Here is a 26,583-nt window from a genome sequence, read left to right on the forward strand (position 1 = left end):
AAAAAAAAAAAAAAGGCTTTTCCTTTCACTCATTGCCCTGGGAGGTGACAATCCCAGGTCATTTCATTCACTTCTTTTGTTCCAACAATTTAGTGTCTTTCTAATCCCTTCCTTTGCTCAAATCTCCCTCAAAAATAAATTTCAACTGATGGAGTTAAATCAGAGCATTACAGAGGCTTTCAAAGTTAGAATTGTTGCCTTATGAAATGTCTACTTCAACACCGGACTCTGCCTCACAAAATAAAGCATTCAAAAATCAAAACAACCAATTGAAACATCTTCCTACATCACTACTACCATGACTTTCCAGCAGTGGTTCTCAGAAAATTACCTAGAGGATTTAAGACACAGATGGCTGGGCTCCCAACCCCAGGGTCTCTGATCCAGAGAGTCAAGTGGGGTTAAGATCTTGTATTTATAACAGGTTCCCAGGAGGTGCTGATGCCGCCCATTTGGGGACCACACCTGGGGACCCCTGCTTCCCCATCACTCTCCAGGTGGGCTCAGGCAGTAAGTTCATGCACCTGTGAACAGTTAGACGTCCTGCCCCTGACTCCCCAACCAAGCGATCCAGCTGTTGGATCTTTTGAAAATGCAGATTTTTATTGAATAAGTCTCCCCCAAGATCTACATTTCTAACCAGCTCCCAGGGGAAGCTGATGCTGCTGGTGCACAAAAGAAACTGAGATTAAGGCATTACAAACATTGCCAAGCAGATTAGTGTAAAATTAAATGACTTAGGAGTTCCCGCTATGGTACAAGGGGATTTATGGCATTTCAGCAGTGCCAGGGTGCAGGTTCGATCCCCAGCCTGGTTGCCACAGCTGCAGTGTAGATCAAAGCTGAAACTCAAACTCAATCCCTAGCCTGGAACGTCCATATGATGCAGGGCAGCCAAAAAAATTTTAAAAAGAAAAAAAATTAAATGACTTATGTCTCAAAACTTTGAGTTGGCTCAAAGCATTTGATTTGGGGTCTGAAGACTAGAACTATCAAAATACTTTTTAAAAATTAAAGTGTAATTGATTCACAATGTTGTGCCAACTTCTGCTGTACAGCAAAGTGACTCAGTCATATATATATTTTATTATTATTATATATTATATATTTTTATATTATTTTCCACCATGTTCTATCCCAGGAGATTGGATATAATTCCCTGTGCTGTACAGTATGATATCGTTGCTTATCCATTTCAAATGTAATAGTCTGCATCTACTAACCCCAAACTCCAATCCATCCCACTCCCTCCCCGCCCCTCCTTGGCAACCACAAGTCTGTTCTCTATGTCTGTGGGTCTGTTTCTGTTTTGTATCTTGGTTCATTTGCACCATATTTTAGATTCCACATATAAGTGCTATCATACAGTATTTGTCTTTCTCTTTTGAACTTACTTCACTTAGAATGAGAATCTCTAGCTGCATCCAAATTGCTGAAATGGCATCATTTCATTCTTTTTTATGGCTGAGTAGTATTCCATTGCATATATTACCACATCTTTCAATCCACTCATCTGTCGATGGACACTTAGGTCGTTTCCATGTCTTGGCCATTGTGAACAGGGCTGCTATGAACTTAGAGTTGGCCATATCTTTTTGAACTGTGGTTTTGTCCAGATATATGCCCAGGAGTGGGATTGCTGGATCACATGGTAAGAACTACCAGTCTATTTTCACATTTTATTAAAACTTTTGACAAAATAGAAGCAAGTTAACGTTTAACTCTCACCCACATAAAACTTTCAAGATGAATGGGCCCAGCTGACTCACGGGCGCTGCCCAGGTGTACCCCAGCTTTGTGCAAACAGTGTGGATAATGGTAACAGTGTGGAGATGGCTGGGCGGGTGGGGCTGCTTATACATGTTGACTTAGAAACTTACTCTTTGTCCCATGGTGAAGGGTGTTTTGTTACACATTTACAGCATTTAGCCTTCCTTGGCATTCAGTTTTAGAACGCCATCAGCTAATGCATTATTGAGTCCAATTCCCCAGAAGGCCTGGGTTATCTCTTTTTATTTCTTAGGTTATAAAGAGATTGTGGTGATGGGGAAGTGAAAGAGAACATGAGCTCCTCCCAACACCTACCTCAGCCACTTACTCTCTTACTGTTGCAGGTGCAATAAGTTCATGCTCAGGGCCCAGGGCAGGGCCCAGTGCAAAATAAAAATGCAGGACCCTTGTTCAAAATTATGAAGAATTCCAAAGCCTTACACCAAGTGCCAAGCCTTCTAAGGCCATCTGCCCATGAAGCCAACCTTGAGGGAGGGACTCTGACATAATGCAAAACCCATGAATTAAGAAACTAACCAGACCCCCTCACTCTCTTCCCTTCTTTCTCCCTCTCAAAAAAATGGCAGAGGAGTTCCCACTGTGGCTCAGGAGGTTAAGAACATGACTAGCATCCCTGAGGACGTGGGTTCGATCCCTGGCCTCACTCAGTGGATTAAGGATCCGCTGTTGCTGTAAGCTGTGGTGTAGATAGGAGATGCAGCTCGGATCCCATGTTGCTGTGGCTGTGGCATAGACTGGCAGCTGCAGCTCCAATTCAACCCCTAGCTGGGAAACTTTAATGTTGCAGGTGCAGCCCTAAAAGAAAAAAAAAAAAGTCAGAAAGGAACAGCACTGTTGAAAACAGTGGTGTCATTCGCCACATCATTTAATAAAAAATTACTCTTGTCTCATCTTTGGCGTGTGCCCTTCCTCCCTTGTGTGCTGAAACAGCTCCATCTTCTGATGAAGAAAAATCTAACTAGAAGCCGCTGGCTCCAACAAGAGTTAAACTGAACTCTACCACTGATCTGATTAGGAGATAGTTTCCCTCATCTATGACAAGGAAAGATTAAAAATACAAATAGGTTTACAGGAGAAGGTATGGAATTTCAAGTAACAAGCTTTTCGAGTCATCAAGCAGTTCATCGCAGACATCAGTGATTCCCCAGGGATCCTGTCAAATGCAGACCCTAATTCAGGAAGTGGTTATGGGACCTAGGAGACACCTCCACCCCGAGATAGAGGACCACACTTAGAGTAATTGTGCTCTAGAATTGTGCTGTCCGCCGACGTAGCCACTAACCTCACAGACCTGTGAAGCACATGATACACGATGCATCCAGAGATGTGCTGTGACGCGCACACCACATTTCAAAGACCATCCCCCCAAAAAGGTAAAATATCTTATGAATAATTTATATTGCTTGTATATTCTGGATACATTGGCTTAAATAAACCATACTGAATTTCAACTGTTTTTTTTTTTTTCTCCCATTCTAAATATGGTTCCTTGAAAATTTTAAATGACATGTGGCTTGCTGTTGGACAGCACCGTTCTGGGAGCTTAATAGGTATTTCACGCATCCATCCTCTCCATTTGGTTATAAACTCTTCAGGGCAGGAGCATGGGACCAGCGCTGGACATCAAGCATGGAAGGAACATCTTGCTAGCTGGATTTGTCTCTCAAGGTCTCACCACACCAAGTTGGCTTCTCTGGTTCCCTCCATCCCACACACACACACACACACACACCCGCAGTGTGTAGACTTCAGGACAGGACCTTATCCTAGGCATCTTTTTATTCTCAGGGCACAGAGCCTATTATCTAAGGAATCCAGGAGTATCTAGATATATATTTATATAGTATCTGATATGTTGATGATCTATGTAAATCGCTCTTAACTCCTCCCACTTACGACGCTTCTGGGTCCCTGTGTAGATTGCAAAGTGATCACTTCCCCACTTATATTTCCATCCAGAAGGTTGTCCTTCGGCTTATCTGGAACTGGCTGCATCACCCCTCAATGACACAATGCTGTTAGCCTAGTGTGGTAGGTGTCAGTGGCTCTCTCCTTGACTCCATCACCAAGTGCACGATTACCGTGCTTCTGCTATGATCGCTACTGCTACTAGTAGTGATCTCACTGCGACAGCTCACTGGGTGCCTCCTACATGTCAGGTGTGGTGCTGATCACTTCAAAGGGGTCATTTCATGTAATCCTCACGTGATGCTGTGCTGGGCGTCATTAGCACCCTCCACCTTACCTGTGAGGCAAGCGAGGCTCAGAGAGGTTAAGAACCTTGCTCACGTGCACACTGTGAGCAAGTGGCAGAGACAGGATTCAAACCCAGAGCTCCAAAGTCTGTGCTTTCAATCCTTGGTATCTATAATATCGGCAACATATTCAGGACCACTGGCCCAGCGAAAAGGCAAAAGTGATGCTGGATGGTTTTGAATAGTGTTTTTTGGCTTTGTTTTTTATGCTTTTCCATTATGGTTTATTATAGGATATTGAATTTAGTTCTTTGTGCTATACAGTAGGACCTTGTTGTCTATTTTACATATAGCCGTGTGTTTTTTTAATTTTTATTATAGCTGATTTACAATGTTGTGTCAATTTCTGTTGTACAGCAAAGTGACCCAATCATACCTATATATACTTTTTCTCATATTATCTTCCATCATGTTCTATGAATAGTGCTTTTGAATATCCACACCACAGTAAAGATATTCTTTAAATCTTTTTCCAAGTCTACTTTTAAAGTGGTTTGGGGGGGAGTCCCTGTTGTGGCTCAGTGGATTAAGAAACCAACGAATATCCATGAGGATGCAGGTGTGATCCCTGGCCTGAGTAGGTTAAGGATCCGGCGTTGCCGTGAGCTATGATGTAGGTCACAGATGCAGCTGGGATCCTGCGTTGCTATGGTTGTCGGGTAGGCTGGCAGCTGGAACTCCAATTCAACCCCTAGCCTGGGAACTTCCATATGCCATGGGTGTGGCCCTCAAAAGCAAAAAATAAAGTGTTTTTTTAAATGACATAAATGAGCTTATTTACAAAACAGACATAGAATTGCAGATACAGAAACCAACTTTATGGATACCAAAGGGGATTGTGGCAGGGGTAGGGATAAATTAGGAGTTTGGGGTTAACATATCTACACTATTATGTATAAAATAGATTAACAACGAGAACTTACGGTAGAGCACAGAGAATCCTACTCAATATCTTGTAATACCTATAATGGAAAGGAACTGGAAACGAATATATATACATATATCTGAATCATTTTGCTGTACACCTGAAGCTAACACAACATTGTAAATATACTTAAATAGAAACATGATTTAAAATGTACATATGTCTCAATAAATAAGAAAATAGAAAAATGTCATCCACCTTTTTCCCTCCAAAACAGAAAACATGTAAATCTGACATTTCCTTTATGTCAGAATGTGGTGGACATATGCATATTCACATATATATACACACAAATATGTATATATACACATACACACCACTTCAATGTTCTTTTTCCTTTTTGGGGGGGCACACTAGAGGCATATGGAAGTTCCTGGGCCAGGAACTGAATCCAAGCTGCAGCTGCAACTAACATCACAGCTGCCACAACACTGGATCCTTAACCCAATGCACTACAGCAGGAACTCCAGTGCACTTCAATTATTAATATGGGACATAGATGAAAGCATTGGGCAAAGGGTTTCTAAGGAAAAATGGAAAAATAATCCAAAATTAATTACCAATGCGTTGTTTTATGACGAAGGCACATGTTTTGGAATAATCTTTGAAAGACGGATTCTAAATCTTGGAGTCAGTTTCAGTTTTGAAGTCATTTTTTCCCTAATTGGTTTATTCTTTTCTCATCAAAAGAGCTAGTTCGTCCCAAAAGGAAGCTGTTTACGATGACAGTTTTACTTTGGGGATTATCGCCTATACATATAAAAATCTTAGTGCCTTTTTAAAATGCCAAAGCTTTGAACTAAGACACAAGTTACCTATTAAATCCCTTTTGACAGAACCAAAAAAAGAATGCCCTTAAAAGATTTCTTATCATTCCACCAAAAAAAAAAAAAAAATCCATTCAAATTTCCAGGAGTTCCTGTTGTGGCTCAGTGGGTAAAGAACCCAGCATAGCATCCATGAGAATTTGGGTTTGATCCCTGGCCTCACTCAGTGGGTTAAGGACCCGGCATTGCCGCAAGCTGCAATGTGGGTGACAGATGTGGCTCAGATCTGGCATTACCATGACCTTGCAGTAGGCCTCAGCTGCAGATCCAATTCAACCCCGAGCCCAGAAACTTTCACATGCTGCTGGTGCAGCTGTAAAAAGAAAAAAAAAAAAAAAATGTTTTAATTGAAAAAAAAATCCACATAAAAATGTCGGACAAAATTCCTGGAATACAAAAACGCAAAAGGATGGCGACAAAACAGTCATAATCCTTGTGACAAAACAGATTCAGGATCACGGTTTTAACATGTGCAACAGGCCAGAATCACTGGTCGTTGGGTTTACTCGTCACCTAGCTGATCATTGCTTCTAGGGTCGATTTTGCTGTAGTTTTTCCATTTTGTCAGTGCTAAGACACCATGTTAGTGTGACCTAGGAGGGGAAAGGATTTCAATCAGAGGTTAAAAACCTGAACTCTGGTCAAACGTCATACTTACTAGGTTCAATAAACATAAACGATGACTGATCAGACACCACTGTAAAGACTGTGCTTTTATAAAGCCCCCCCAAGAAATCTTTAATAAGCATCAAATGACGGAGGAACAGAAGGAGTCCTGCAGTAAAAAACCAAATGAATTATTGGTACAAGTCAAATTGCCAAGAAATATCATGTGTCAACATTAATGTCAGTTCCTCAGAACTAATACACTGCTCCTTAATTACTCCAAGCTGCCAAAATCTGGACTCCTCTTGACAGCTCATTTCACAGAGATACATTTGATTTTGAAACAGTTTGTGGAGCTACCAGCCTGTTCTATCGACAGAAGACTTGGCCATAAAATCCTGTTATATTTTGCCCTGGGTAGCAACGATTAAGTATCACTCAACACACGTGTCAAACACATAAGAAATGGCTCCAGGCTTTTCCTATCTTTTCACTGCTTTATAAAAAGGAGAACACACCAAACCAAGGACACAAGGCATCAAAAGTATTACTTGCGTTATGAGAGTCAAATAATAGCAACTCAATCTTGAAAAAGATATTGATAAACCAAATCTACTGACACCTACTACGTCCCCCAAAAGGTGTAAAGCCCCTGGCTGTAAGAGTAGGAAACGTACCACAGAAACAAAATGCAAAACTACAGAAAGCTATGCTATCTGCAATGGTTACTGTCACCATTGGATCTTGTTGCCATGATGGGGGTTCTCTGCCTTCTCTTTTCTAAATCAGGTTAAACGGGGTCCCTCAATGGGGGGTTGCTTCCTCCTGACCTTCTGACACCCAGGCAGGATTATCTAAAGATCGATACCTTTAGATAATCCTGAATACGGTCTTCGATGACCTTAACACAAACTGGCATCTTGACTCCACACTTAGTCCCTAACCTGCACCCCAGAGCCTGCGGATGGGCTGAACCCATCCGACTCTTGACCTTCCAGGTCCCTTGGGTCTGAGTGTTCTGCTCTCCCGTCCCACACTTGCTCATTTTTCCTATCCACCCACACTAAAGCTAAAATTAAAAGCCACGTCAGTACATCCTCTGCTAGACCACCAGCTCCTTGAGGGCGGTATCCGGCCACCTGGTAAGCAGTCAACAAAGAGGGGCTGGAGTTCCGGCTGTGGCCCAGCAAGTCAAGGATCCCCGCTGCCTCTGTGGCGGCTCAGATTCAATCACTGGCCCGGGAACTTCCATACGCTGGGGTGGGGAGGGTGCAGCAGAAAAAGAAAAAAAAAAATTGTTGAAGAGTAAACGATGTGATGAATGGACCTACTCGTTTTTCTACTTTTATTTATTTATTTATTTATTTATTTAATTTATTTATTTTTTATTTATTTATTTATTTTTTGTCTTTTTGCTATTTCTTGGGCCGCTCCCGCGGCATATGGAAGTTCCCAGGCTAGGGGTCGAATCGGAACTATAGCCACCGGCCTACGCCAGAGCCACAGCAACGCGGGATCCGAGCCACGTCTGCAACCTACACCACAGCTCACGGCAACGCCGGATCGTTAACCCACTGAGCAAGGGCAGGGATCAAATCCACAACCTCATGGTTCCTAGTCGGATTCGTTAACCACTGCGCCACGACGGGAACTCCCATTTTTCTACTTTTAAAAGTCATCTCTCCAAACTTCATTTCATGCTTTTCCAACAGCCTGGTTCAGAAAATGTTGATCTTCATAGGCAATTTTCCTAAAATCTCTTTACAACACCTTCTTCCAAAATTAAACATTAGGGAAAGCTTATTCTCATCTTGTCTTTTCTTTCTGCCTTTTTTTTTTAATGGCACATGGAAGTTCCCAGGCTAGGGGTCAAATCAGAGCTACAGCTATCAGCTTTACACCATGCCCTACATGGTGTCACACATGCAGCCCTAAAAAGCAAAAAGAAAGAAAGAAACCAATGGAGGAAGAAATAGTGAAAAAACAGACCTTTAGCTCAAGGATGGGAACTAGAATGTGTGGGTCTTATACCTTCTATTAGCCTTTTAAGCAGTAATTTCATTGGTGAAAGTTTTGTTTATACATCAGGTGGTGTTTGCAAGACAGACTTCCTGGGTCAGGCCAACTTACTGAAAATCAATTTACAGGGCAAACATGTTGATTAATCTTAACTTGGTATATTTGGTTTGTTGCTATAGGCGAGTCACTTAATCTATGATCACTTCAGCTTTCTTGTTTATAAAAGGACAAAGGATGGCTGACGTGCCCGGCAAGGTCTCCTCCAGATGTGAGTGTTTATAACTCTTTGTATTTAAAAATAAGCACCAAGATGGAGTTCCTTGGTGGCTCGGCAGGTTGATGATCCGATGTTGTCACTGTTGTGGCTGGGGTCACAGCTGAGGTGCAGGTTCAAACCCTAGCCCAGGAACTTCCAAATGCCAAAAAAAAAAAAAAAAGGAGAAAGATAAGCACCATGTAAAATAAAAACACACAGTGCCTACTTGTTGTCAAAAATACTAAGTTTGGAGTTCCCATCGTGGCTCAGCAGAAACGAATCTGACTAGCATTCATGAAGACACAGGTTCGATCCCTGGCCTCGCCCAGTGGGTTAAGGATCCGGCATTGCCGTGAGCTGTGGTGTAGGTCGCAGACACGGCTCAGATCTGGCGTTGCTGTGGCTGTGGCATAGGCTGGCGGTTACAGCTCTGATTGGACCCCTAGCCTGGGAACCTCCATATGCTGAGAGTACAGCCCTAAAAAGACAACAACAACAGCAACAATTACGAATTTCAGGTTGTTCAAATAACATAAAGGTACACCACAAAACTGAATCACTGGCCACGTTTTCCCTTAAAACATAGTCTGAAAAGCTCAATATAATTAATTGTTAGCACATATTTACCTAAATCTGGGCAAAATTCCCTGGATCCTTCAAAATTGCACCCAAGCACCATACAGACTACATTTTCCCATGATGGCAATGAATGAAATGAGCATGGATGAGCTGCATGTGGTAATGCAGCACAGCCCGTCCAGAAAAGAGAAAATCTCTGGGCAGCAACGAGGTCCACGTAAGGGAGCACTTCTCCCGCTCACTTGTGGTCTGTCAGCACAGAGATTTGACCCAAGTTCTGAAAGACCGAATGAACCTGAATTAAGGCAGTAATTTGGGAGTTCCCGCTGTGGCGCAGTGGGCTAAGAATCCGAAAGCAGTGGCTCAGGTTGCTGCAGAGGCGCAGGTTCAATCCCTGGCCCTGCACAGTCAGTTAAAGATCGGGCATTGCCACGGCCACAGCGTAGGTGGCAGCTGCAGCTCAGATTCAATCCCTGGCCTGGGAACTTCCATATATGGCCATAAGGAAGAAAAAAAAAAAAGATGGTAATTTGCATCTGAGGGGTAATGGGAGAGCCAGGGAGGTTGTGGGAAGCCTTTCCCATCCACCTTACAACGCCGGCATCACAAACTCAGCTTGTCCACAAGTGTACATGCCGTGTGCCTCTTTGCAACCTCTCCCCAGGGCCTCTTGTGGCCCTGTTCCAGTGCCCCTTTGGTGAAGGGCACCTCTGTCACCACCAATCACCCAGTCAGAATCCTGGGAATCACTTTATCGCACCCTGTTCTTCATGCCCCCAACGAAGAGTGGGGAGAGTTTCTTTCATTCAGCAAAGAAATGAGGACCCAAGAGTGTGTACAATAAATTTCAGTGCACAATAATGTAAGTTTCCAGCATCAGCATCTCAAGACACTTCATTACAGAATTTTTCAAACACTAGAGTACTTAGAACAGTATAATATGTCCCCATGCACCCTTTTCCCAACTTCAACAAATAACTCCTACCTAAACTTTTTCATTTGTGCTCCCACCCTCCTTCTCCGCTGCCCATTATTTTGAAGCATATCAAAGACATTACTTCACTCATATCTAATTCAGTCAGTACATCGGTTTTTAATTAAACCTGCATTTCTTTCTGCATCTTTTCTAAAACTTTTATTGGACTACTGTTGATAAAGAAAATGTGGTGCATGTATACAATGGAATACTACTCAGTCATAAAAAAGAATGAAATCATGCCATTTGTAGCAACATGGATGGACCTAGAGATTATCAGACTAAGTGAAGTCAGACAGAAAGACAAATACCATATGGTATCACTTATATGTGGAATCTAATAAAAATGATACAAAGGAATGTATTTGCAAAACAGAAACAGGCTCAAAGATTTTGAAACCAAACTTCTGATTGCAAAGGGGAAAAACCATGTGTGTGTGGGGGGGGGTAAATTAGGAGGATGGGATTAATATATACACACTACTATACATAAAATAGATAACAAAGACCTACTGTTTAGTACAGGAAAACATACTCAATATTCTGTGACAACCTCTCTGGGACACAAGAATGGACATATGCATGTGTATAATGATTCACTTCGCAGTACACCTGAAACTAGTCCATCAGTTTTTAAAGCTCAGGGGCCATGTTTTCTTTTCTGACTTAACTCTGTGTGATGTCTAGAACCACGATGCCTACAGACACCCACGGTGCCTGGATGCCATCCTTCTCAACCAATGAGAGCATGCATTCTAACTGAGAGGTCTGGGGAAAAACCCCCATCTCCAGCAACAGCACACGCCCCCTCCTCCAGAGATTGCAGATTCTATATCTATCACATACAGTCTGCAATAGCTCATCCATGATGGAAAAAAAAAAGTTGAAAGTCTTCTGAAAGGGAGTTCCCTTTGTGGCACAGTGGAAATAAATCCGACTAGTATCCGTGATGATGCAGATTCGATCCCTGGCCTCTCTCAGTAGGTCAGGGATCTGGTGTTGCCCTGAGCTGTGGCGTAGGTTACAGAGGCAGCTTGGGTCTGCTGTTGCTGTGGCTGTGGGGTAGGCCAGCAGCTGCAGCTCCGATTTGACCCCTAGTTCCCCATGGGAATTTCTACATGCCACTAGAGAGGCCCTAAAAAGGCAAAAAAAAAAAAAAAGACGAAAGTCCTCTGAAAACTATAGCACTTATGATAATTCTCCAAATTACCAGCCATACTTAATATTAATTATTAACACCCTTATTAGAGTCTGTCTCAGAGGACAAAATGCACTTCCAATTAGTTACAAGGAAGTGGGAATCTAAAAAATATTTATTTACAGATGGAGCCATCCAACAGGCTGCAGTATCAGGAGATGTAAATTCATGCCTTGTGTATGAACAAGAGTCAATAGGATCTGTACCTAGTCCTTAGGTATAAGCCAGAAAAATTAATTGCCTGATTAATTTTTATTAATTAATACTAGCCTGCTTTCCTCTGGTCACATTATAAGATATAATAGTCTAACAAAGCATAAAACTCAGGGTGATGGAGGAGCCAGCAAATTCGTGTGCCCTTATACAAAGGTGTGGAAATCTTCACAATAGAAATTCTTTTACTCCAACAAATGAGAATATTTATTGACTGAACCCCATATTAATAACCTACTGTATCATATTTTAGTTTAAATCTAAAGTTTCAAAAGCTTACAAATACTATCCAAAATTCATGGGGGAAAAAAAATCACATAAAGCTTTTCTCCAAAAAATTAAAAATTATTTTAATCATTTTAATGAGATTTTAACTCTCTGATTAAATGTAATTGGGTCCAGCCAAAAGGAAGAACTGAACAAAATTATCACGTTTAATAACACACTTTGTATTCTTTCTAGTTATAAAACTAACTCTTGATTTAAATAATGCTTCTACCTACCTTGGTGGATGAAACCCTTAGGTGAAACTAACTCACTGCAAAACTTGTATAATTTAAACACTACGCTGTTCCAGTGACTTCAAACAACCTCCTTCTCCCCCATTAAGCAACAAAAAAAATTACTTTTGTGAATACACATAGATAAAAAGAACACAGTTCCTCTGTTTCTAACATGTTCCTCGCTGCAGATTTTAGCTGAGACATCTGTTTACATGGTAATTTACAGCTCTGTAATGAACAGCAAGGTCTGCTTATTTCATGTTCAGTCATTGGTGGTGAACTCTCAGGGAATTGACTGCTGCATATTTGAACAGATAAAAATATAAGCAAGAATTTCCCTGCACCATATACACCATAAAGCTCATGAAATAGGTTTAACTTTGTCTCATAATTTCTTGACTATCATAATATAATTGAAGCAAAGCCTAATACAAAATAGTATTTTAAAGTATATTTTTAATAAGACGTAACAAATTGTGAGGACATATTTATATAGTTACGTTGTTTTTTAACCAATTTATGCATTTTATATTTTACTTATTTTCAGAGGGTGTATTATTTTTGTTATTCTTGCCAGTTAAGTTATTCTTTTTATTATGCTATATAAAATATTTAATGGTATATAAGGCTTTCTTCTTTATACACTTTAGTTGCATCATATAACAATTTTAATATAATGCTAATTTTTAAAGAAAAATTGAAATGTAATAGATAAAACTAAGTAGTAAAGATGAACGCCATAAAAATGGGATAAAGTATAGAATAAATTTCCTATTTGTCTCAGCATATTTTCCATTCCACTTCTCCAGTGGAAGTCACTTAACCTGTTTCTTAAGATCCATGATATAATAATCTGTGTGAATGTAACTGTGTTTAAATGTATGTATTTTATTCTGTAAAAAATAAAAATAAAATTTCAGAACTGAAAAAAAAATAAAAATAAAAAAATAAAAGTAAAGTATATCTTTGGAGTTCCCGTTGTGGCTCAGGGGTTAACAAATCTGACTGGCATCCATGAGGAGGCAGGTTCGATCCCTGGCCTTGTTCAGTGGGTTAAAGATCCCGTGTTGCTGTGAGCTGTGGTGTAGGTCACAGACGTGGCTCAGATCCCTTGTTGCTGTGGCTGTGGTGTTGGCCAGCAGCTGTAGCTCCAATTCAACCCCTAGCCTGGGAACTTCCATATGCCACAGGTGCAGCCCTAAAAAGCAAAATAAATATTTCAGAGGAGGTACGACTTTCTTTGGCCAGGGTGTTTGCATGAAGTGGAGCAAATCAATAAATTCCATTCGTCAGATCCCCACTGGTGAGATCACACCCACAGCTCACCTTGAGTCTGGAGGTCAACACACCCGAGGTGGTTTCCAGTCCAATTTCGGAGGCTGGGTGTAGCCCCAAGGCACTGCTCACACTCCCTCCTGTACTTGGAATTGCTCTGCTCGTGCCTTGAGTATGGAGACCCAGGGGAATATCTGGCTTCTGTGGAAGCTTCTGCAGGCGAAATCCATTGGAGATTCTAGCTGTAGGATGGATGGAGCAGAGTCTGTCAGATGGCAGGGGTTCAAGCTCCTTCACTCACTAGGTCGGATGCCGAGTACCATGATATATATTCTAAGTTTCTAGGGACGGAGACCTAAAGCCAGGCGGTGACTGAGAAATTTAAATGCATTATGTGATCTTAGGACATTAGAATTAAGGGGGAAAAAAACTTCAAAATCATCCATCCATTACTTACCTAAGTTCATTTAATTCACTTCCCCAAATTACATCTCCAAACGTATAAATGTTTTGTTTTAAATATGCAAGGTTTTGTGTTTGTATGAAGTATTTAAAGTCTTATAAAATATGATCTTAAATGGGATAAACTTAGCCAAAAAAAAAGCATAAACCAGAGATTCCAAAGAATGATTTATCAATACATATAAACCATTGTTCTTAGGCAAATGAAAACCACAATGAAGAGACGCTGCTTTGAGAAAGATGCCCAGTGTTCTCCTTACTTGCTGCAGGTAATAAATCATTCCTTCTCCCGGTGGCGGGGGGGGGGGGGGAAGAATGAAATAATGAAATAGCACCTCACACCTATTAGAATGGCTATCATCAAAAAGATGGGATAACAGAGTTCCCGCTGTGGCACAGTGGGTTAATGATCCAGACTGTCTCTTTGGCAGCTTGGATTTGATTCGTGGCCCAGGACCTTCCATATGCCATGCAAGCAGCCGAAAGAGAAAAAAATAACTAATAAATAAAAATAAAAAGATGGGATAATAGGATGTAAAGAGAACACTGGTGTACTATTGGTGGGAATGTAAACTGGTACAGCAATTACGGAAAGCAATACAGAGGTCCCTCAAAAAATTAAAAATGGAACAACACCATGATCCAGCAATTCCACTTCCAGGTATATTTCCAAAGGAGATGAAATCACTGTCTCAGAGACAACTGCCCTTCCATGTTCATGGCAGCATTATTCATAAATAGCTAAGATATGGAAACAACCTACATGTCCATCAACGGATGAACAGATAAAGAATATATATACATATATATACACACACACACAGATATTCTGCCACCTGCAGCAACAGAGAGACCTCGAGAGCATTATGCTAAGCGAAAGAGCCAAGGCAGAGAAAGGCAAATACTGCATAGCATCACTTTTATGTGGAATCTTAAATTGAAGAAGAAAAAAAAAGTCAAACTCATAGAAAAGAGAGTAGAAAAGTGGTTGCCAGGGGCTGGGTGTGAGGGATATGGAGAGAGGTTGGTAAAAGGGTACAAACTTTCAGCTATAAGATGAGTAAGTTCTGAAGATCTCATTTCAAATGTGGTGTCTACAAAAAAAAAAAAAAAAACAAAGAAAGAAAGAAAAAGAAAAGCAGTTCTTATTGTGGTGCAGTGGAAATGAATCCGATGAAGCCTTGCTCAGTGGGTTAAGGATCCAGTGTTGCCATGAGCTGTAGGTTGAAGACATGGCTCGGATCCCATGTTGCTGTGGCTGTGGCGTAGGCCGGCAGCTGTAGCTCCAACTAGACCCCTAGCCTGGGAACCTCCATATGCCACAGGTGTGACCCTAAAAAAACAAACAAACAAACAAAAAAAAACATGGTGACTAGAGCTGACAACACGGTATTGTATAATTGAAATGTACTGAGAGTTTTAAAATGTACTGAATTTTTAAAAAAATTTTAAGCATTGCTTTTTATCACCAGTGTGAGTTACTATTATATAACCACATCTGTCTTTTCAGGTAAATTATTCATAGAGACTGCAAATACTCTTTATGTGTATATTAGGATGGAAAATAAAAAGGGCCAAAGCAGGTGCAGAGGATAAAAGAATACACCTTCCTGTTTCCTTTTGTCTCCCCTGTTTAAAAAAGAAATCACCTCTGAGTAAAGCCTCTTAGAAAGGCCTCTAGTGGTAATTTCTGGAACAGAATTAAACAGACTGCTGCACAAAGGAGAGGAAAAAAAAAGCAAGGCAAGGTGGACTGCGGTGTCGATCGATCGTAAAGGGAGATGTCAGCACAGGAGGCGTTTCTTTCCTGTGAACTCTATAAAAGGTCAGCTCATCCAGGACCAAGAGACAGACTCTGCTCCATCCATCCTGAAGCTACAGCTGCTCCCTCCTAGAATCCCCAATGGATTTCAATCAGAAAAGCTTCCGCAGAACCCTGAGCTCTTCCTCCCAGGGCCCTGCACTCAGCATAAGCAGCTCCATATACAGGAAGGGGGGCACCCAGTACCTCGGAGCCGCACCCAGCGTGTATGGGGGTGCTGGAGGCCATGGCACCCGCATCTCAACTTCTAGACGCGTGGTGAGCTATGGGAGCGACCAAGCTGAAGGGAACCTGTGGGTTGGCAATGAGAAGATGACCATGAAGAACCTCAATGACCGCCTCGCAAGCTACCTAGAAAAAGTGCGGTCCCTGGAGCAGTCCAACTCCAAATTTGAACTGCAGATCAAGCAGTGGTATGAAAGCAACACGCCTGGCATCAGTCGGGACCACAGCGCGTATCTCCAACAAATCCAAGATCTTCGAAATCAGGTGAGGCGTGATGTCTGGGCTTTCCACTCCATTGGTCAGCAGCATGATATGTATGTCAAGAAGGCAAATACGTTAGGTGGGTCCAAACGCTATAAAGCAAATTAGGTTTAAATGTTGCGTCGCTCAAAATGGTATATATCCCATTATCTACCCTGCGTACTGCAGTACCTGACTACATGATAGGATGACTGTAAACCATTCATTTAAAAAATCATCACCATCCAATTACACATAAAATATTAAAATTTTATCCTCCAGTCTTACAATCTGAATTTTGGTCACACATAGTCTACCAAGTCTGGGCTAAGCAGGTAGTAAACATATTTTTCTGGGAAGAGCTAACAATTTTTTATGTAGCAATAAACCTTTCATAGTTTTTCACCTAATTTCTATCAACTTTTAAAACCCCGGTCAATTGAGAGATTTTCCTCCTTTCATTTATGTAAATGTTGTAATTCAAGCAGTAGAATATTCGTTCAGAGATTTCAATGATAAAGTGATTCAGGGTGGAAATGGGGGCAGGGGCCAAGGTCTTAATGATACCTGGATTTTAAAATGTCTTTTAAATGTTTAATAATCTGATCATCCCCCAGCAGAAACCAGTTCTACAGTCATAAAGTATTTTATTGCCCGCAATTCAAATTTATTGCAATCATACCTGCTCCCATATCATACAAGAAAAGGTGGAGTTCTCCGTTTTATCAATTTTATGGAATAAAAGACTTTGCTCCTAGTTGAAGATCTCAAATATGATACAGAACACTTACTCTGTTTGCTAACCTTATCTAATCCCTCCCTTTCGTTTTCATTTCTATTTTAACACTCCTATTTCTTGAGAGCAAGGGCCGCTTGCCAACATGTCTCTTTCTCTTATGTTGTGTTAGACATCAGCGCAATTCGATTCAGATTCATAAGAAGTTATTTCGGGGTTTCAGGAGGATGGGGATGGGAGACAAAGGTGTTTAAATTGTCCCTTCCACCAACATGTCATTCTCCTTGGGCTCCCGCTAGAAAACGTTCAAAATCAGCCAGCCATTCGCCCTACCCCCTCATGATTCACGTGTCTGAAGTTACCTTGGACATCCCAAACACACAGGCAAATGTTCCATTTAGGTGGGCAGACCCAGGATGTGAAGGAAGGCAGTGCTTTTCGGGACTAGGGCTATTGAAAGAGACCTGCCATTGTAGCATCTTTTACAAGCAGATTTCTGGTCCACTTTAGAGGACTCAGTATCAGGTAACTGCTCCTTAAGATCAGGGGTTTATCCATCCTGACAGCCCCAGTGCCTAGTCGAAACCCTACCACATAGCAAGGGTGCATTCATTTGGCCAATATTTAGTAGATATTAACTAGGAGCTGGGCACTGAGGAATATGACGGTGGAGATGATGTGATGTGGGGGAAATGGGCATGCCAAGGATGGATAAATCCTGGCACTGAGGGAAGTGTAGGGCAATGAAGGCGCAGGCAGGTTATCCAGCGCTGTTTTGAGGACAGACCGCCTTGAAGCAATGATGCCTAAGCTAAGACGTGGAGGAAGAGGAGTTCACCAAGCGAGAGGGGCTAAGAGGACTACTCTAAGCAGGAACAACATCAAAGGCAAGGCACACAATAAAGTCTGATGGCTCGAGTTGAAATACACCATCCGTTTGTAAAATCGTAAGCTGGCCAAACCCTTGGGACTCAAGTTGCATTTTATGAGTCTTTGTGTGAGAAAGACCCATCGCAATATGCCGCTTTTCTGTTTTCATGTGAAAAGCCTTTGAGGAGTTCCCGTCGTGGCGCAGTGGTTAACGAATCCGACTAGGAACCATGAGGTTGCGGGTTCGACCCCTGGCCTTGCTCAGTGGGTTAACGATCCGGCGTTGCCGTGAGCTGTGGTGTCAGTTGCAGACGCGGCTCGGATCCCGCGTTGCTGTGGCTCTGGCGTAGGCTGGTGGCTACAGCTCTGATTCAACCCCTAGCCTGGGAACCTCCATATGCCGCAGGAGCGGCCCAAGAAATAGCAACAATAACAACAACAACAACAACAAAAGACAAAGGACAAAAAAAAAAAAAAAGAAAAGCCTTTGAGATGAATATCATCTTTGATATGAGAGGGGTGGTAGCCGAGGATAAACTCAATCACGTTAGGCTCTTGTCCAGTTGAAAATATCGTTCTCTCTTGCATGTTTTCCAGATTAGAGACGCTCAGCTGCAAAATGCTCGGTGTGTTCTGCAAATCGATAATGCCAAGCTGGCTGCGGAGGACTTCCGGCTCAAGTAGGTTCTCAGACACCATGGTAACACCTCCTGGAAAGGAGAGGCTTTCGGTGGTCCTTTATCACACTTTCCACACTATTGCTGCCAAAGGAGCTACTGCGGATTGGTTTCAGGACCTTGGGGTTTTAAGGGTGTTAGAAGCTATGTGGTCTAGTCCAGCATCAGGACCGGACTTCTCTCTCCCACAGTCCTACCATCTGGTGCCCAACCTCGGAATGAACACCTCCAGTAAATACTACTGTTCAACTTGGTCAGCCCTGGTTGCCAGAACCTTCTTTTTTAATAACCTGGCATCTACCTCTTCACCCACTGAACTTAATTCTGCCCTTTGGAGTAAGAGCAAGGCACTTTACAACTTCCCTTCTGCCTACGTGCACTTCTATTATCAAAAAAGAGCTATTTATCTACACTTGGTGATTCTCCAAGTGAGTCATCCACGTTCCTTCCAGTGCCTGCAAGGGTTTGATCCAAGTTCTGGGATGATTCTTGATGCTTTCTAGTTTGCCAGTGTTTTACGGTAAGGTCTGACCAACCAAAGAACTAGGTTAAATAAAGCAGTGAAAACTGTGTTCCCTTTCTCGCAGTCACTACATGTGATCAGAGCTGCTCCTCATACCTGCTTCTATACTGGGGCTTCCTCATTCTGAATTTGTAGGAGGCATTGGCACTAAAGAGTCTTTTGAGGTTAAGAAGGATAACATTTTAACACCGGTACAAGGGATCAAAAAGAAAGAAACAAAACAGAGCTGAAAATTAAAGCAGTAAAAGCTCATTAACTCCATTCGGCCTCTGGGTATCTCATTGCATTGCCATGTTTTAAAGTTTACTTTAATAAAAATGAGAATATGTGATTGCAGAAGAGAATGCATGATCTTTGTATGTATCGGTTTACCAAGTAACAAAAACAAGTTGATGGTGTGTATTCATTAAGTAAATCTAACTAACCATTATGTAACACCAATAATGAGAGCACTTTGTTAATACGGTAATTAGAGTGAGGTATCTTTTGATTAAATATATATATATATATATATAAAATCTAGAGTTTAGGAACTTTTTTTTTTTTTTTTTTTTGGTCTTTTTGCTATTTCTAGGGCCGCTCCCGCGGCATATGGAGGTTCCCAGGCCAGGGGTTGAATCAGAGCTGTTGCCACCGGCCTACACCAGAGCCACAGCAACACAGGATCCGAGCCGCATCTGCAACCCACACCACAGCTCACAGCAACACGGGATCCTTAACCCACTGAGCAAGGCCAGGGGTCGAACCCACAACCTCATGGTTCCTAGTCGGATTCGTTAACCACTGTGCCACGACGGGAACTCCGAGTTTAGGAACTTTTAAAAGTAATTTCAGGTTGCTTTTTTTTAACCAATCACTCCAAATCACAGAGACTATATTATGAAGCAAATGATCTGATTCCAAGGCTCTCGAGAATATGTTCAGACGGTATAAAGGGAGCCACAACAATGTACTGAACTTGATCTCGTGTTATGCCACATAACACTCTGTGTGGAGACACTGATATACACAGTGTGATGTGGTATACAAAGTCGACCTCGCTCCTGTGAGATTCTCTTCTACAATGGCTTCAGAAGGACTCAATTACCTCTCCATACTAATTACTTCACAGATATGAGACTGAGCGGGGGATCCGCCTAGCCGTGGAGGCTGACCTCCAAGGCCTGCACAATGTCTTTGATGACCTAACCCTAACGAAGACAGACCTGGAGATTCAGATTGAAGAGCTGAATAAAGACCTGGCTCTCCTCCAAAAGGAACATGAGGAGGTGAGAAAAGATTCAGAGGTGGTATTGGAAATAATATCATGGCTCTAATAATAATAAAGAGGGGGAGGAGGGGGAAGAGGAAGACCTGGTGATGCTGGTGACAGTGAGGAAGAGGACGAGAATGACGGGAGCCCTGACGCCTTTTCTGAAGGCTGCTGTCCGGGTTAAATGACTTAGAGCGGTATCTGGACCACAGTAAGCCCTATCTAAGTTGTTCTTTCCTATTACGCATCCCCAATGAAAGAAGCCGGAAGACGACTATGTCTCTTGGGCACAGCCTCACCTGAGAATGTGCTTCAGACGCTAATTGAGCAGGACTTTCACTCTCGTAGGAAGTGCAGAGTCTACGCGCTCATCTGGGCAATAACGTAAATGTAGAGGTGGATGCTGCTCCGTCCCTGAACCTCAGCGCCATCATGAGTGAGATGAGGCAGAAATACGAAGCCATGGCCCAGGAGAACCTTCAGAAGGCCAAAGAACAGTTTCAGTTGCAGGTAAGAGAATAATCCTAAAGGGTAAGCAAATATGTAGATGCCGTCCTCCAAAAGGAAGTAACGCCCATCTCCCCCCTCCTTCCCTCCCTTCTTCCCTTCCTCTCCCCACCCCCCACCCTTCCTTCCTTTCTTTTTTTTTCTTCTCTTCCTTACTATTATTTTTTTTTTTCATTTTTGGCACTTCAGATTGAAACTCTGCAACAAGAAGTCACAGTGAGCACGGAAGAGTTAAAAGGAGCCAAAGATGAAGTAAAGAATCACAGACGCACCTACCAGAGCCTGGAGATAGAACTCCAGTCCCATCTCAGTACGGTAAAGCACAGCTAACCTTCCACTCTCAGTGCGGTGTGGGGCCCTAAGTATTAGGAACCCTGAAAATGCAAAGACCTAGAAGAAATAACCACTCCCCTTGCAGAGCAGGTAGGAGAACGGACCAAACAACTGATGTCTAATTTAAAAAAAAATGACAAATGTTTATATGAATAAAAAAATAAAAAAAAAAAAAAAAAAAAAAAACAGAGAGAAGTCAAGGCTAAGGGCAAGTCACTGCCAGGGTCTGCAGGGAAAAAAGTCCAGCTGGAAGACGCCACTGGGAAAGTGGCATGTAAAGTAGACCCGAAAAGGTGAGACGGATTTTTAATAGGAGGGCAGGGGTCACAACATTCCAGGCTAAGCACCTCAGTCAGCTCATGATGAATTATGCTATCGTAACAACCCCCAAATCACAGTGGCTTCCAGCGACAACACTACATGCATCACGGGGTCTCCACAGCTTTGCTCCGTGATATTTCCACTCCGGGCTAAGTCTGACGGAGTAGGCACGACCTGGAGCATGCCAGTGTTGGGCCAGAAAGCAAAGGGCAGTGGCCCGACCACATGACAGCTCTTAAAGCTATCTCTGCAGAAAAGGCATGTGTCCGGTTCACTTGCATTTCATTAGCCAGAGTTGCAAGGCCAATCCTCCAAAAGGAAAGGCGCCCCAAATCACAGGGAGGGGACGCAAATACCGAGAACACCAATACACTGGACCAGAGTAAGAGGACAGTGAGTGCAAAACTGAAAACAAACAAACAAAAAAGCCCAAGAGCCGGTGATCCCAGCCTAGATGGAAAGAGCAGGAGATCAAGCTGGCAATACGCAGGATGCCCACAATGACTAGCTGCAGAAATTCTTCTCAAAAGAAATTAAAATCGAGCCACTTCTTACATTAGGTCCTCAACGAAAAAACGTCCACTTTTTTCTTGTGCTCCTAGAAAGCAGCTTTGGAGCATACGCTGGAGGAAACCAAAGCTCGTTATGGTGCCTATCTGGCCAAACTCCAGACACAGATAAACTCCCTGGAAGACCAGCTGGTGCAGATTCGGACCGATACAGAACACCAGATCAATGAGTATAATATTCTCCTTGACATAAAGACCCGGCTTGAGCAGGAAATCGCTACCTACCGTCGCCTTCTAGAAGGAGAGGACTACAAGTAAGGCTCTCGGAATCAAGGGGTGTGTGGCAGTGGCTATACATGTCCATCCGTTAAACACCATCATTCATTCCCCAGCGCCAATGCCATCCCTGGCACAAAAGCAGTTACACACACCCCACTGCCGCCACCATCACCACCAAAACAGAAATATACTAACAAGTACCCACACCCTCCAAGCACCAAATACATCCTTCCTACTTGAGGTCATATCATAGGACTGAGGCAGAGGAGGATTAGGCAAGCGATACCCATTGTATTCATTTTTACGATTAAGACATCATTGAAAGCACTGTAACTTTTTAGAGTTCTCACTTCGAGGTCATGAGTTAAACAGGCCTAGGTTTGCAAATCATCAGTGTTGCAGCAACAACTTGTCTGTCATCAAACACATCTGACGAAAGCAACAGAGGAACCCAAGATGTAAATGCCCATTGTAATTCTGTCATTTGAATTACAAAAGCTTCTGGTACATGTTATACAGGCCAGTTTTGAAGCTACTTATATTTAGAATTAAAAAGGAAGGCGCTCAGGTTTGAAGCAACCAGTACTGTAACAGTGAGGGGGAGGGGGTTGGAAGAGCAGGACAACACACACTACTCAGACTTTATTTTGAAACAAAAAAGGCAAAAGAGAGTTTCGTTTTCAAAATGTCAATAACACTTTTTGCCTGTTTCTTTTTCTTAACAAAAACAGAACTACAGAGTATCAGTTAAGCACCCTGGAGGAGAAAGGTAAGTGTTCCCATCTTCACACAGTTCCTATAAGACTGAATTCTCACTCAGTAGTTTCCCCCTTTTTTCTTGCCACTGGTGAAAAGTAAAGCGATCATTCTCAAGTGAAGAGCTATTACCCAATGGATTCTGAAAATCAAGCACCTCACATCAAGAACCCTCCAAAGGGGAGACTTCTCATGTGCCTTACGACAGACAGAGTGATTTTCTTGGCCCATGCTTTACAGAATCCTGAGATGCTGAGAAGGAAAAATAAGATAAAAAAATGTGCTTTTTAGGAGGTCTCTAATAGTGTAGCGGATTAAGGATCTGGCGTTGTCACTGCAGCAGCTTGGTCACTGCGGTGGCGCAGGTTCAGTCCTTGGCGTGGGAACTTCTACATGCCCTGGGCACGGCCAAAAAAAAAAAAAAAAAGGGCATTTTACTTAATTCAGTACTGTAAATTTCTTGAAAGGTGGGAGAGTAGAGAATTGTAAATTTGGGAGGAGTGGCACTTTTTCTGCAGTTATTTGTAAAATGGAGTTAAGATGATTTGAGAAAGAGAATGGGCGAGATTTTTCTCTGCAGGAAGGAAATGCATACAAAATAATAATTTAAAGATGACGATTATAAATGAGCAGAGTCATGTGTCTGAATTAACATTTTATATTTAAATCTAAATTCAGATATAAAGAAAACCAGAAAGATTAAGACGGTTGTGCAAGAAGTAGTGGACGGCAAGGTTGTGTCATCTGAAGTCAAAGAAGTGGAAGAAAGTATATAAATGGCTGTCAGAAGATGCTGCTGCTGAGGTTTGGAAGAAATATAAGAAAGCGGCATCAGAAAGCACCATTAATGCTTCATAGTTATTGGGGGGGGGGAGCCCATTTACCAGTCTCTGTAATTGAATATAAATGTTTTAGTCACAGAAGCTGCAAATTGCCTGCAAAAATGAAATCCAGTGAGCACTGGGCTATTTAAAATATCATTACTGCCCGTTTGATCACAAAACGCATTAACCACAAGCTATAGATGACCTAACATCAATTCCTAATGTTCCTGGAAATTACAGCCCATTTCAATTACACTAAACCTTACAGAGCAGAGGAGTCTATGCAAAGAGCAAATGAATGTCTCTCTAATTCCTCCTGTTTCTGAATTGCAAAAATCTCGTTTCAGGATTCCTGAGTTAATTTCTTGGTTAATTTCATTGAATTTTCAATCACGATATAATTCTGCTGGCTTTAACTCATATTTGCATTGTCTCCGCTGCCTTTAAAACTCAACTCGGCTCTGAATAATTTGAGAGCCCATTCCAGTCATCAGTGCTGAGCAGAAATCAGAATGAAATATATTATGCTTGAAATAGGAGTCGATTAAAAGCAAAATTAGTGAAACCCTTCGCAAGGCAGAACGCTTCTCCTTTAACTGCATAAATCGCATAAATTGGGTCGGCGGGCACTCTCTTTCTTTACATGGTGAATGTATGTTATGAAATGCTTCTCACTATTTTTTTAGTAACGGCTCTAATGAAATGTAATTCACGCACCATAAAATTCGTCCTTGTAAAGTATGCGATTCAGTGGTCTTTGGTGTGTTCATCAGATTTTGCAACCATCATCACTAACTTTAAAGCATTTTCATCACCCCCCCAAAAAAAGCTCCATTAGCAGTCAGCCCCTATTCTCTCCTCCCACCCCCAGCCCCTAACAACCACTAATCCACTTCCTCTCTCTAATGGATTTACCTAATCTGGACATTTCACGCATATGGAATCACACCATGTGCTCTTTTGTATACAAATGTTGGTAGCAGCATGACTCATAATAGCCCCAAGTGGAAACAGCTCAAATGCCCATCAACTGATGAACGGATAAACAAAATGTGATGTATCCCTACAACAGAATAGTTCTGTGGGAGTTCCCTTGTGGCACAGCAGGTTAAGAATCCAGCATTGTCACTGCAGCGGCCAGAGTCACTGCTATGGAGCAGGTTCGATCCCTGGCCCAGGAAATTCCCCCCGCAGCCAACCCAGAAAAAGGGATGAAGTACTGATACATGCCACCACATGGATGAACCTTAAAAACACGATGCTAAATGAAAGAAACCAGACACAAAAGGTCACATGTTGTATTCTAGGGAGCATTCTAAATTCTAAATTCCATTAAGTTTGCATTTTAGTGAGCAATAACTGCCCTGTAGGTGTTTACAGGAAAAAATTAATTTGCCCTCTTATCATTGCATTCTAATAAATGAATAGCTCAGATTTATTTATTTATTTTGCTTTTTAGGGCTACACCACAGCATATGAAGATTCCCAGGCTAGGGGTCAAATTAGAGCTGTGCAACTTCAGATCCGAGCCGCATCTGTGACCTACACCACAGCTCACGGCAATGCCGGATCCTTAACCCACTGAGCAAGGTCAGGGATCAAACCTGTGTCCTCATGGATGCTAGTCAGATTCATCAACCACTGACCCAGGACAGGAACTCGTAGATTTAAATTTTAATATTTAAGTTTGTAAACAAAGAGGATTTTGAGTGTGATTGCTATACGGAATATAATAATTCACTTAAGAATAGTAATATCTGGGAGTTCCCGTCATGGCGCAGTGGTTAACGAATCCAACTAGGAACCATGAGGTTGCGGGTTCAGTCCCTGCCCTTGCTCAGTGGGTTAATGATCCGGCGTTGCGTGAGCTGTGGTGTAGGTTGCAGACGCGGCTCGGATCCCGCGTTGCTGTGGCTCTGGTGTAGGCCGGTGGCTGCAGCTCCGATTCAACCCCTAGCCTGGGAACCTCCATATGCCGCGGGAGCGGCCCAAGAAATAGCAGCAACAACAACAACAACAACAAAAAGACAAAAAAAAAAAAAAAAAAAACTGTAAGAATAGTAATATCTACCATTCATTGGGCATTTACTATGTGCTAAACAGTATGCCAGCATCTTATATGCATTTCTCATTTAATCTTCACAATTAAATTGATATCTTCTATCCATGAGGATGAGGGTATCAGGTGGAATCATACGAACTTGCCAATAGGTGATCATTTTTGACCTTCAAAAAAAAAGCAATTTCAGAGTTCCCGTCGTGGCTCAGTGGTTAACGAATCCAACTAGGAACCATGAGGTTGCAGGCTCGATCCCTGCCCTTGCTCAGTGGGTTAAGGATCCAGCGTTGCCCTGAGCTGTGGTGTAGGTTGCAGACTTGGCTCAGATCCTGCATTGCTGTGGCTCTGGCGTAGGCCAGCGGCTATAGCTCCAATTGGACCCCTAGCCTGGGAACCTCCATATGCCATGGGTGCGGCCCTAGAAAAGGCAAAAAGACCAAAAAAAAAAAAAAAATCAATTTCAATGTGGTATGACCTTATAGTATCTCCATTTTATATATGAGGGAAAATGAGAACTATTTTAATATTCAAATTGTATTCTAGGAGTTCCCGTCGTGGCACAGCGGAAACAAATCTGACTAGGAACCATGAGATTCAGGTTCGATCCCTGGCCTCACTCAGTGGGTTAACGATCCAGCATTGCTGTGATCTATAGTGTAGGTTGCAGATGTGGCTCGGATCTGGTGTTGCTGTGGCTGTAGTGTAGGCCGGCAGCTGTAGCTCCAATTGGACCCCTAGCCTGGGAACCTCCATATGCCACAGGAA

General features: G+C 42.3%; 1 protein-coding gene across 1 annotated transcript; it reads left to right on the top strand.

Annotated features, from left to right (window-relative positions):
- On the top strand, positions 15,603-24,503 carry KRT20 (keratin 20). Its single transcript, XM_003131462.4, has 8 exons — positions 15,603-16,196; positions 18,376-18,458; positions 20,090-20,246; positions 20,579-20,740; positions 20,927-21,052; positions 21,994-22,214; positions 22,911-22,948; positions 23,614-24,503. The coding sequence occupies exons 1-8, from the start codon at positions 15,789-15,791 to the stop codon at positions 23,709-23,711; spliced, it is 1,293 nt and encodes a 430-aa protein (XP_003131510.1). The 5' UTR covers positions 15,603-15,788; the 3' UTR covers positions 23,712-24,503.

This window comes from Sus scrofa, chromosome 12 (assembly GCF_000003025.6).
Source record: "Sus scrofa isolate TJ Tabasco breed Duroc chromosome 12, Sscrofa11.1, whole genome shotgun sequence".
Lineage (NCBI taxonomy): Eukaryota > Metazoa > Chordata > Mammalia > Artiodactyla > Suidae > Sus > Sus scrofa.

Bases quoted from the DNA above. Each gene is read 5' to 3' on its own strand.
- KRT20 (XM_003131462.4), top strand. From the start codon at position 15,789: ATGGATTTCAATCAGAAAAGCTTCCGCAGAACCCTGAGCTCTTCCTCC. The intron at 20,247-20,578 runs GTGAGAAAAGAT...TCACTCTCGTAG, and splicing joins TCCAAAAGGAACATGAGGAG to GAAGTGCAGAGTCTACGCGC. The intron at 22,949-23,613 runs GTAAGTGTTCCC...ATCTAAATTCAG, and splicing joins AAGCACCCTGGAGGAGAAAG to ATATAAAGAAAACCAGAAAG.